The 13,250-nt window shown below is 44.1% G+C and overlaps 1 protein-coding gene across 1 annotated transcript in view; it reads left to right on the top strand.

Moving 5' to 3' along the window:
• Window positions 1–13,250, top strand: part of SH3RF3 (SH3 domain containing ring finger 3) — a 259,661-nt gene that overhangs the window by 183,948 nt on the left and 62,463 nt on the right. The window contains exon 4 of the mRNA XM_075425598.1: window positions 12,776–13,144. Coding sequence (XP_075281713.1) covers window positions 12,776–13,144 — 369 coding nt within the window. The remainder of the gene's footprint in view (window positions 1–12,775; window positions 13,145–13,250) is intronic.

Raw genomic sequence — 13,250 nt, 5'->3', positions numbered from 1 at the left:
TGCTCCACAGCAGCTGGCGGCCTGTCATGGTTTAGCCCTTGCCGGTTACTGCTTGGGGCCGTGCTCTGTCTCAAGCACAAGGTTTTGTCATATGAGTGTCCCTGAGGGCACAAAAGCACTCCTGAGGGCTGGTCATAGCAAAGGCAGCTACACACCACTTCAGCCACACGTGTCTGCTTTTGCGTAGAGCAACTCTCCCTCAACACATACCTGAGGCTTCAGTGCAGTACACGGTCAGAGTTGTGTGCTACTGTTCCTATTTGGTCACTGGTCAAAGAGCGATCAATGTACTTTGATAGCAAGTAACAAAGAGATTGCCAATGCAAATGGCACCCTCGTGCCTGGCTCCATTCAGCCACGTGGCTGGCAGTCCTACCTAGTCTTTAGCCAACCTGATTGCTGAGCGTTCACAGAGATCAAATTCTCATCGTCTTGTATCCTGGTTATGGCTACATCCTTTCTGCATCCTTAGCAGGTGCAGACCTGCCCCATTCATGGCCCTCCAGAGTGCTCATCTGCTGCCACTGCTTTCCTTCTCTCTGAAGCCCTTTTCTGTCCTGTAGAACCCATACAACTTGCCCTTACTTGCAAACCTTTGATTACTCATTACTCTCTCTACCTGTCATCTTTGATTTACTATTGAGAGATCAACCCCTGCCTTTGATCAGCCAGTGATGCCAATCACTTAGTCGCTTTTTCCAAATTCTCATTTTCTTCCGTAGTGCTTTTTCTTTACTGTTTGTGATGAATGTTTCGAAAACATCTGAACATCTGCCTCAGCACTGCTTCTCCAGACATTTCTCTAAAATTGTTCTTGGCTGTGATACCTACAGAAGATTTATTGTGTGCAAAATCCTCTGTCCATCTTGCTGATAAGACTGTCTCATTGTGTATTTTGTCTATATCTATATATTGTCTCTTGTCTTCATCTTGAATTGCACTTTATTTGGGCCAAGAGCTGTCTTGTTGCTCTATGTTTACGTAATGCTTCTCACAATGGAGTTCTGATCCGTGGTGGCAGTTCTTCAGCATTTAATGGCAAAAATAATAGAAGTATTATTAACAAATGCCTCTTTGTGACTGCATCGCATGGTGTGGTCACAGTTTGCAAAAATTCAGTTTCCTCGTGACAACTTGTCTCTCTGCCTACAGCATGTAGGTGCAACCCAGGGCAGTCCATTTTCAGAAGGGAATGTTTTAGGAAAATATTTGAGCTTCAGTAATTTCACAAACAGAAAAAAAAACAAAACCAAAAAAAACCCCAAAAACTGTGTTCTGCACTTTCAGAAAGATTTCCTACTGTGCAGATTTTTTGCTAGCCCATTAATTTTGCCATCTCAGAACTCAAACAGCATGGCCTAGAGCAGTGGTTTTCCAAATTCCTTCCAGTTGTAGCACACTAACATAAACAGTATTTGCATATGGATGTCATAAAAGTGACTAATGCCGGCAATCATCGTACTTTACTGCAGTAATGTGACACATGTGCCTGAGCATCCTAAAAGAGCTTCTCAAAGCTCACTGGCGCTGAAGAAATGGCACACCTCTTATCAAGCAGTGACACCCGTGGCAGAGCAGGCTTTGACAGGAACCAGAGCATGAATCCAGCTTTAGATGAGCATACAAGAGGGAAGGGTGCTAGCTGCTTCACTGCATGACCCAGCAGCGCTGGGTATGTGTCCTCTACCCTAAACCAGAAATCAAACTCAGGAAATTGAACAAATAGCATTTTATAGTTTGATAGCCAGAAAGTTCAGTGAACTCCTTGACTGCAGCTGTTGGCAAGTCAGTGGAGACACATCTGACTCTGACCTTGGCCTTGTACCCAATCATATTTTAACATCTCGGATTCTCCAAAGAAGGCTGCAGGTGGTTCCTCTAGGCGAGGGGCAGTCAGTCATGCTGTGAGTGCAAGGCTGAATGCTGCCATTTTCAGTCAAGAATTTACAGAGTTGAGAGAATTCGTCACAGTTCAACCTTGTCAGATTTTTCTTCCACTAGATGGGGGGAGGGTTGCGAATGCACTTACATCGTAGAACAGAAAACACATTTTCCTATCTTACAGACTGACTTTCAGAGCCTTCAGTTACTGGTCAGGCTTCCTACACAACTAAGATGTGCATGATTATGCCATGTGCAACAGCCACTTCTTCCTAATGCCACCCCGATCTACTGTCCACCTTTTAATAAATATGACAGAAGTATAAAAGTCTCCAAGGTAAGACAACCGTACTTAAAAATTGTTTAAAAATAACTGGTCACTGCATGGAGTGAAGAAGGATGCAAAGTAGTGCTCCCACTGAGGGAAAAGAGAACTGTACTGTTGTACCAGGCATCAGCACATCTGTGTGGGAAGGAGGCGCTTTAAGTGCGCGGGTGATTTCAAGCAGAGTTTACACCATCGTAGCCACAGGGTAGGGCAACTACGAGGTGCAAACTCAAGCTGGCAAGTTATCTGTCTCTCAGAACAACTCCTTTTTTTTCATTTTTTCATAGCTAAGAAAGCTGGTCTCCCTGTCACACGGACTATCTGTGTATCCTGGTGTGCTGCTGCCCATCTCAAACATGTGTAGTTCATCTCCCATTGAAGTGAATCATACAATCATAGAATCACAGGTTGGAAAAGACCTGTAAGGTCATCAAGTCCAACTGTCACCCCAGCACCACCATGCCTGCTAAACCATGTCCCGAAGTGCCACATCTACACGTTTTTTGAACACCTCCAGGGATGGTGACTCAACCACCTCCCTGGGCAGCCTGTTCCAATGCCTGACCACTCTTGCAGTAAAGAAATTTTTCCCAATATCCAATCTAATTCTCCCCTGACACAACTTGAGGCCACTGCCTCTCGTCCTATCGCTAGTTACTTGAGAGAAGAGACCAACATCTTCCTCACTACACCCTCCTTTCAGGTAGCTGTAGAGAGCAAAAAGGTCTCCCCTCAGCCTCCTCTTCTCCAGCCTGAACAGCCCTGGTTCCCTCAGCTGCTCCTTGTAAGACCTGTTCTCCAGACCCCTCACCAGCCTCTTTGCCCTTCTCTGGACATGCTCCAGCACCTCAGTGTCCTTCTTGTAGTGAGGGGCCCAAAACTGAACACAGTACTCAAGGTGCGGCCTCACCAGTGCTGAGTACAGGGGCACGATCACCTCCCTGCTGCTGCTGGAGTTCCCTACTCTCTGTTCTGAGAAACATCTCAGAACTGTCCCTCTAGGGAGTCATCAGACACTTGGGTGAAACAGCAGCACGTCATGTCCTGACTCATATTTTCCTTCCGACTGGAAAACAGTGAACCCAAAGCCTGGACACAGCTCTCTGATAGTGCAGCAGCTTGCGTGACTGGTGGCTGACATCCTTTGATGTTGGCTGCTCCCAGTGAAACACACAGTGTGACCCTGGAGCTGGTGCTGCAAGTCTCCACCACAACCAGCAACCCTGCTCTGTAGCCAGATGTAGCAGGAGCTCCACACACGCAATATCTAACTATACAGCCCCATGGGACATTATTCTGTTACAAATACCCTGTACCACATCCAGCAATCCTTCTATGTCTTCTATCTGGAAAGCAGGAGCCAGAAGAATATGTAGTCAAAAATGTCTTTTTCCTATATATAGTACACACAGGGCAAAGGCTGTTTATCACAACCCTTTAGTGCTAATGTCTGCTTGAAGTGTGTATACCATGGTTCCTTTTACAAGCAATCAAACCAAAACATTTTCTTGGCATTTGCTTTCGTTCTTCATTTCACTTCTTTGTCAGAGATAGAGACAGCAGTACACTTATTTGTGTGCGATTCCCCACAGGTAATCTTCAGTTGCAGCACATAAAACTTAATTTTCCCCTATTGCACAAGATTTCTTATTCTACACAAAGTTGTAAATCAGCACAACAAAGACTCCTGGCTTGCTTAGTGTAGGCAAAACCTTGCAGTACTTGAAAAATTACTTTGACTTTCCCGTGTGTTGCTTGTGCTGTGATTCCTAGAGCTTCCAAGAGCTTCAGAGATTTATCCAACTTCATACTTTCTGCAGATAACATTGATGATGAGGTACACGTAGGCCTTTTGCTCACTGTCCAACAGAACACTTTTGTTATTGAATTTAGAAAGGACTTCACCAAATATATATATTTTGTTTCTTTCATCCCTATCCTTTATCACATTAAGTTGCAAACAAGTGTTTTTCTGAAACAAAAAAAGGCATGGTGTTCTTGTTTGTTTCACAGAACTCTGAACATTACAAAATAAGTATTTTCAAAAACAGTACTTCCAGGAACAAATCTCAGAGAATGAGCAAAAGGGCATGGTGTTGTATCTGGTAGCGTGTGTGCACAGTGCAGCTCTCAAGAAGACAAGGATCCGCACAACAATGTGAGCATGATATTGCCTGCTTCACAATCCTGTTCATGATTATGTGGGGTCACACACTGTAATTTGGAAGCCATTTGGTTTAAGAGTCCCAGGCTTGATGTGTGCATTGACTCTGAAGAGATGCTCTGCCTTAGTTGGTGGTATTTGACTTGTCCTTTTTCAGTTAATTGAAAACTTTATAGGTATTGTTGACCACCCAATTGAACAATAGCACCAAGAGCCTGGTGGAACATTAAGGAAGGAGGTAGAAAGATGCCAGGAAACTCTGAAAGGAGGCTCGTCTCTTTTTAAGGCACATAGACTCTGCTGATATTGCTTTAAAGATCACTTATGATCCACACAACTCTGCTCCAGGAACTGCAGTATCTTTCCTAGCCCATGCTGAAGTTCTGAGGTCCAGCTGGCTCAAAGTGAAAGTTCCTGCAAGTGAAGGGGTTTCTAGATTTTAGCACAAAGCTGCTTCAGAGGGCTTCCCTTCCTTGCAGTAACTGGCACCAATGGTAAAGGGCTCGTACAGCTGCCAGGCATCAGTGAGGCATGAGGACTGCATCTGAACTGCTTCTGAAAGCCTCCTGAGTCCATCTTGGCCTCCTGTCCAGACTGCTGTCCAACATAAGGCTCCTCACACTTCTCCTGCCAGCACCAGCATCTTCTGTCATTGTGCAGGTGGGAGGGTCACAAAGGTTTTCCATTTAACAAGAACAAAGAGTGAAGCAGACTCAGCATAGCCAGAGAGCTTGTGGCTTTCTACAAGGAAAGTGGCAGTGTTGTTTCAGGTCTCCCGTGGCTGTTTCTCCACACAGGGACTTTGAGCCAGGAGCCAAGGTACCCAGGTGTCCTCCCAAACCACTGCAGCCTTGACCATTTCTTTGTCTTAGCTGAAAAACATCACCTGCAAAACAATTTCCTGATGGATGTCCTTTCAAAACCAGAACATTCCTGGGAAGTACTTAAGTTCTGATGAGTTTTGTTTTTTGATGAAAAAATAGTTTATCAGTAAACTCCTCAAGCTCCAGCAGGGACTCTGCTGGTACTGGAACTGGTTCCAGATGGGCACCAGTCTTTCCACCTTTGAAGGCAGCTGGAGTTTTATCACTGACTTCAGAGGAATTTGGATCAAGCCCATGAATTCATGACTGCACTTTTATTTAGCTTTCTGAATATTTTAAAAGTAAAAATAGGCTGGATTCTCCCAATCCTTCCAATGTTGAGTAAAGCTGTATTTGGTTACATTTTTTGCTTTCAAAGGAGCTTTGGTGCAGTCATGAGCATCTCTTTATGACAAAGGGTGTCCACAGAGGACAGATAGGAAGAAAAGAGAAGGAAATACTTAGGCACATTGAAGACACACAGCAGATCTGAGATTCAGAGATGACAGATCAGAGTAAGATAGTCCTCATACTTGAAGACTAGATAGCCAGAATTGTTTCAGGGGGTGGAGTAGGATGCAGAAAGCATACCTCTTTTTGGTGGGTTCATCTATTTTTAATGCCATTGCATTCAGTTTTATTTTCATTCGTCTCAATGATTTGGACATTAGTTTCCATAAGGTTACTCGCCATGCTTTGCTCCTGAGCAGACTTTGCAACAGACTGCACATTTTTCTGGGATTCACCAAGCCATGTGTTTGTTCTCCATCGCTGCGAACCATTTTCCATCTTAAAACTATTTGGAGAAAAGGGAAAGAAAAAAAAATTCCCAGTTCACCACCCAAGGCTTAGTGTTTACTTCTGCTGCACGCATCATTTATTTTCATTCTGCAAGATCATGATGACACGCTCGTCCAAGCACATGCTGTTCTAATATGCTACATTCCTTCGGCCTCTCAGTGCGTTAGAAGTGACATTGCTGCTAAATGAGAAAGATCTTGTAAGACGGGGAAATAGATTGCTAAGTACCGCTGCCTTTCAGGGAACCATGTAGTAGACAGAAATGATTGGCTTGCTTTTTCCAGACTATACATAATTGTGTACATGTATGACCCTTATTAGGAAGGCTATCTGCTGTACGATTTTAGGGACTTCCTTCTTTGAGAACATGTTGACGTATTTAGCAGGCTTTTGGAAAACAGAATGAGATGCATGCCTCAGCCCATGACTGGAGGAACATGACACTTGAAGTTCGAGATGTCCCGGTGAAGTATTTCTGCAGCTATTGCTCCATGTGAATCATAGAATGGTTTGGGGTAGGAAGGGACCTTAAAGGTCATCTTGTTCCAACCCCCCTGCCATGGGCAGGGACACCTTCTAATTCAAGAAAGTACATGTACTGCGCCTCTTCTGTTTTCTGGGTGCATGGAATAACTCTGATCTCAATCACAGTGTGGGTTTCAGAAATCTATCTTGCATGATGGATAAACCACTTGGAGAAAATCTGTTCCACATTTGCTTGTCCCTCACTGGCAATAAATTAGAAAAGGCAATAGCGGATTGTTAGGGATTAACACAAAAACATTATATAACGCTTTGGTTTAGCTATAATATTTTCTCTTAAACTGTGCCTTGCTAATAATTCTTCATTAGAAGACAGTGCCTAAATGAATAATTGAGATAGGGTTTTGTAGCTTCTGTCCAATGAATTTAAACTGTCCATGTAGAACTTGGGAGGCTTTCTCTAAACATTTTTAAATCTGAATTTACAAAACATGTAAAAGAAGAAAATTATTGATGTATTCAGTATGGCTTGGTTGAAGAGCCTTTGGCACAAGTTTGTCCATTAATATCCCACTAGTAAGTCCTTGGAACTGCTGTGCGTCTGCTGTACTAACTTACCCAATGAACGTGTAAAGTATTAGACAAAGTATTATGTACTTTCTCCTAACGCCCGTTTGAGTCAAAGGCTGTTTTGCTACTTGGCTACAGTAGAAGAAAGGTTGTATCCTACATTTTCCGGTAGCGATAACAGTAAGGAAAAGCTGCTTTAGCTTTCTGAAATGCTGCTTTGGGGGGATGAAAATGCTTTCACAGATGCAGTCCTCTCAGGGACCTAGCAGAGACAGAAGACTCTTGTGTAGTTATGCCCTTACTTACTTAATAAACTCACTGTGCTTCAGAACATAAATTATGATACTAGCGAAACTAATTTAATGAGGGCATAAGAACTTAATATTTCCTGAAAGTAACTACTCTGAAGTGAAAACACAGTAATAAATTCAGACTGTTTATTTTAATCACAAAATCAGCTATGGAACTCCACGTTGCCAAAGTTTCTGCAAGGCATAAAACAGGGATGTGCATGATCTTCTCAATATTTATGAACTGCGAAGTATAAAAATTAGCAGTCCCTAGGTGAAAATATTTTCAGTCTTTCAGGGGGACATTGAGAAGAAGTTTTATTAATAATGTTAATTTCCCTTTCTGCTCTGCTCAGTGATTCCTTTCCAAAACCTGGAGTCTGATATTTTTTCTTACCAGTTTGTTCTTTTTCATTAGGTATGCATTGATTTGTGGAGTTTTGTAACTTTCCACTTTTAAAAGGGGCCTGAAGTAACATATTTCTGATCTTGTACCATCCTTTAGCTAATACTTGCCATAAAGACAGAAAAAAAGCTTATGTAGCAAATGAAGCATTGTATTCCTGAAAGTCTTAATAAACTGTACTTTCTGGTTCAGATTGGCTCCAGTTTAACAAAATACTTAAGCACATGTGAAACACTGAAAATTTAAACAATCTTTCCCTGTTCAGAAAAAAATGGCATTTTAGTCCCATTAATGACACTTTGGTCTGCATAGTACGAAGTATGTTGCTAAACCAGAAACAGAGCGAGGTCCTCTCTTTGGTAGGTCAGATACCAGTCAGAAACAAATCCCTTACCCAGACCTAAATGACTACAAGCTAAGAGTATTCAACAGCAGAATGAGACTTACTGTCCTCCGCCTTACAGAAGACAGCACCGTCAGTGAACTGCAACAGCTTGGGAGCTGCTGTGGTGACCATTGTGTATCAAGGTGTCCCTTGGAGGTCTAAACTGGGCTAGAACAATTTTGCCACTTCCGTGGATTAGTAAACACACTGGACTATTTGTCAAGGGAGATGCAGTAAAGGTTAATTATTTAAATCTGACCTAAATTTCCTATGCTTCTGTCTTGTTCAATAATAATCAGTTTCACAGTAATAATTTGTTACTTGGACTAAAACTAGAATTAATTATGACCCACGTTGGACAAGAAGTAACTTTTCCCTCACTCTTTGTCCCATCTGGGGTATGTAAGTAGGTGTGTAATGCTGCCGATTGAAACTACAGTTCATTAAATCACATTGGGATACAAAAGGAGATATTTAGTCCCATGTGGGGATAGTCAGTGCAGATGATAGTTTCTCTCCTGTATCCCCTCATCCTGAACCGAGATATATGTTGAAACTGTTTACTGGTAGTCCCTTTTAAACCCACATGTGTCAGGAACTGGGGTGAACTGGGGTGTGTGTATATGTGTGAGCATGTGCAAGCATGTGCTACAGAGGCAGAGGGAGAGAGAAAGTCACCATAATGCATTTTGCAGAAAAACAAGGTTCATCTAGAGGCTAATAAGAAAATAACTTTGGCAGTGGAGAAGTCCTGAGTGAGGTAGCTTGATGTTTGTACCTTTGTCGCCCATATGGTAAAGTCTCAAACAGAATATCTAAAATAGTGGTATTTAAAAGCCAGAAGAAGAAAAACACCTCTCCCTTAGTTCATATTGCGTGGGCTGTCTGGCTGGAGGCCAAAGTCATGACAGCTTGCATTGTGGCAGGGAGAGCAGTGTGGCTCCCTGATCAAGGTCAGCAAATTTTTAATGAACGGAGCTTGATTACTGCTCTCTTTGTGGGAAAAGGTTGTTTGGAGGTGAACAAGGCTCTGTGTATAGAGGTATTCCACATGCACCCTCCTTCACTCTCGAAACCAGACGAGCTGGAGCTGTCTCCAGTCCGGTTCCTCACAGCTGGGGAGTGCCTTCCCGAGAAACAGGCACAGTAGCTCTGTGAGCTGAGGCTGGTTCATCCTTACCTCAGCAGGCGGCACCCTCAGTCAGTAGCCACCAAGACCCTGTGAACAGTTTTACTGTACCGTTCCATCGCATCTCTTGCATGATAGGGCCCCTCAGCTATGATAAGACTTGCCCTCGCAAGGTTTTGCATTCCCAGACACAGGATTGCAGGGCTTCTGGGAGTATTTGATTGATTTGGCATTCAGATCCAAGCCTTATCTCTCTAAATCATATATCCAGTTTTCTAGGACATCCCCTTATTACGGAATAGATTTGGGGTAAAATCAGTCCTGCTGCAGTCTCAAGGGCATGTTACAATTTTACAATCAGCAATTAGCAGGACCAGGATTTCAAGTGTAGGTTCTTTCTAGAGGAGGGGTCAAAAACGGGCGAGAAAGTTGAGTTTTGGTATTAGGGGTTGTTGTAAGAGCTACAGCCTTCCAGAAATGTCGAATTCCTGAGAGTGACTGTGGGTCAGAAATTTCCATTAAGCTTCTCCTCTGGAAGCAGATCTGCCTGAAAATTAGACGACAGACACCAGAAAGCAATGCTTGTTTACATACTCAGAGTTTAAAATAAGAAATTTGCAATCCTGTTTATGTTTAAAAAAAGGGTTTTTAAAAGGTCTGTGTGAAGAGGCTTTTACAAAGTAGTAAGCAGAACCTTTTCTCTGGTATTCATAGGCTATTTGGGAAGTACTTTCTAGCATCTGTGGGCAATGCTGTTTAAAAACAGATCTCTACAAAAATAAAGCTGTAAAACTATAAAGCATTTTTTTTCTTGGCAGACCGAAATAATTTTTTCCCAGTATTTCAGGAAGACTCTGACATTCCCAAAAGTTCATTAGCTTGACTGTTTTGGGGAGGGGTTTACTTTTTGCCTTTAATCTTCTACTGATACTGAGAATTACTTAGTTTATAGCAATACAGGACTATTTTTTATCACTCCATGTTTAGAGGCTAGCTCCCTTTTTAACTAGGTTTTGCTTTGAACAAAAAAGTAATGGATTTTGTTGTTTTAAATAGAACAGCTTTGGTGTTAAATTCGATTCCAGCCAGTGGGTTATACAATCGAATTCTTACACAAGAATCAGAGTTTTGATATTAAGAGCTGGAGCACTTCACTGTCCATATGGAGCATTGTTGTCAAATCAGGACATTCTAAATTCTTTTTTTTTTTTTTTAACTCTCTATTTTGCTATGTCAAAGAGTTAAAATATATTATTTTCCTGCCTGCTGTTGACTAGCAAAGCATTTCCTCACCCTCTGCTGTAGAAAAGAATCATGCCTATTTGATGTCTTTCTCCTTTTCTCCTCAATATTTCAAATAATTCAGCTAGACTATCTCCATCAATGGATAAGTGGAGCTATAACACCTACTTAAGGGAGGGGAACCATCTGGTTTCCTTGCAACTTGGAGCCTGCTGGCAAATATTAGGTTGTACCAATTTAGCGCATGATGAAGTGGGAAATAATGGACATTCTTGAAGAATCTGAAACGGGATCAGCTGTTATTGGCAAAAATTGGCAGGTGCAGTGCACTATGCTGGCTGTAAGCATGGTCTCAAGTCAGAGAGTGCAGCTGGGAAAATGGCCTGCTAATTGAATGGTTGCAGGACTCCCAGCAGCTCTGGCAGTGGTGGAGCATCATTAATTGGAGGCTCTTGGTTGACTTGGTGGAAGCTGTCACACAGTGAAGGATCCTGCAAGTTGATGTTTACTTTCTACGTGTTAGGGGGTTTATTGCCTGTTACTCAGAATGAGTCCTCGTGAAAGTGCTCATGAGTGCTTTCAAACTTAGGAGGACTGGGACTGGCATAAGACTGGCAATATCTATTTCTTATTTGTATTTACAGCATGGTGAGAGTGGTTGGGAGTCATAAAAACTACTCAATTACACATTTATTTAACTGCACACTTCTATGGTTATCTTTCCCATTCCTTTTTTCCTCTTATTTTCACTTGTATTAGATTTCTAAATTGGCTTGACTTGGAGCAGCAACTATTCTTTTTTTTATTTAGAGCCTGAGAAGACCTTGTCCTCGACTGAGTTTCTTGGATGCTGCCATAATTCATACAGTGGTTACAGAAACAAAAATAACCTTGTTTTGGTCCAGAGTAGTATTACATGCACCTCTGGTTTATGTGGGTCTCAGAATAGCAGTGTATGCAAAAGCACGTATGCGTTATCCGTGGCTCCCTTCTTCATATGTTGTTTTTATTCATTAAATGCAAACATATTGCAGTGCATCCCAGTTTAATATAAAGGTCTGCTGGCAAAATGTGGCATTTTCCCTCAGCTGTTAGCACCCCTCGAGGGAAGATCTATTGGCAATGAGTGCTGCGCAGAAAGTGCTGCTGACTTCAGAGCGCTCTTCATCTATCATCAGTGACTGTAGCATCCCAGTGCGCCTGAAAGCTCTCCAGCTATGTAAAGCGTAGCTTTCCTCTATGAGTTATGGTATCTAGGACATAAAAGGCTTCAGCGACAGGGTTGTCCACCCAGCTTGCCTTTGGCATTTATAGGCATGAGGTTATCTGTGAGTGTGAATTGACTGAGGAACAGCGGGCTGAAAACTAGCCTGAACATTGTGGTTCTCTGCTATCTTTGTGGACTGTAGGCGAAGTTTTAAACCCTTCGGGAGGACTGGTGAGTCCAATGTTTCAAGCTGGACCCTGAGCAAGTCTTCCAGTGGCCATCATGCTCCTCCTCAATTGAAGTGATAGAGCTGGAAAAGATACCTTCACTTGGTGTCTGCGTTTGGATAACCTGCGTCGGGTGGGAGGCAGGGGGATGAAATTGGAAGGAGTTGGAAGCTGTACCCCTGGACCAAAGCCCTGTGTTGCAAATGTCCAGCATAGGCCTATGATGAACCTGGGAATAGCAAGACATGAATGAAGAAGCTCGTTCCTCCTTGCCCTCAGTCTGCAGCGTGGGACTGGCTATTTTGGGGAGTACCATTTTTAAAATGTCATAGTTTGACGTGTACCAATTTGTGGTGCCTGGCTCTAGGCTAACTCTCCTGCATGCTTACTCTGCCTCTCTTTTGATTTTCCTGATGTTAAAAAGTGGATGGAAATAACTCACCCAGCTTCAGAAAATGAAGTACCTTGGGCATCGCTCTGGAGCTGGACAGCCACTCTTGGCTTGGGGCAGGCCTTGGGAAACAAACCATGCTCGCGTGCTTGTCGGGGACCTGCTGGAGAGATGGCAGACAGATGGTGAAACCGGGCTGGTTTTGAGACCTGCCCCAAGCACACAGTTTGCCGGGGCAGGTCCGCCCCGTGGATCCCCTTGCCAGGGCCACAGCTGGAGCAGGGCGCCGGGAGAGGCTCATGGAAGGTCCATCAGGTGCCATCAGCAAGCTGTGATGGGCTGTTAACGTCCCCCCCTCTTGTCATTTCTCAATCTTTATTTTATCTTTCCCTTTTCCTCCACGCGCAGCTGAATGAATCCGCCAAGCAGCTCATCGAGATGGACAAGACGTGCTCGGCGGCCGCCTCCAGCTGCGATGCGCCTCTGCCGACGGAGACAGCGGTGGCGGCAGCGGCGGTGTCGGTGAGTCCGGCGCCGTGCTCCACACTGGTGGGTGCTGGGGCTGCCGGGGCGGGCCAGCGGCAGGCGGAGGGCAAGAAGAACGCCAAGAAGCGCCACTCCTTCACTGCCCTCAGCATGACGCACAAGTCCTCGCAGGCCGCCAGCAACCGGCACTCCATGGAGATCAGCGCCCCCGTCCTCATCAGCTCCAGCGACCCGCGGGCAGCCGCCAGGATCGGGGACCTGACCCACCTCTCCTCCAGCGCCCCGGCACAGGTAAGGCCGGGTGGAGGTGGGTTTGGGGCGCCCTTGGTGGGTGGCGCGCCATTGCTGACCCTTGCGTGGAGCAGTTGCAGGGTGCTGTCGTCCCGACGTGACGGCA

Source organism: Opisthocomus hoazin, chromosome 1 (genome assembly GCF_030867145.1).
Source record: "Opisthocomus hoazin isolate bOpiHoa1 chromosome 1, bOpiHoa1.hap1, whole genome shotgun sequence".
NCBI classification, from domain to species: domain Eukaryota; kingdom Metazoa; phylum Chordata; class Aves; order Opisthocomiformes; family Opisthocomidae; genus Opisthocomus; species Opisthocomus hoazin.
The sequence above is the reverse complement of the archived record's forward strand: the minus strand, read 5'-3'. Positions and strand labels throughout refer to the sequence as shown.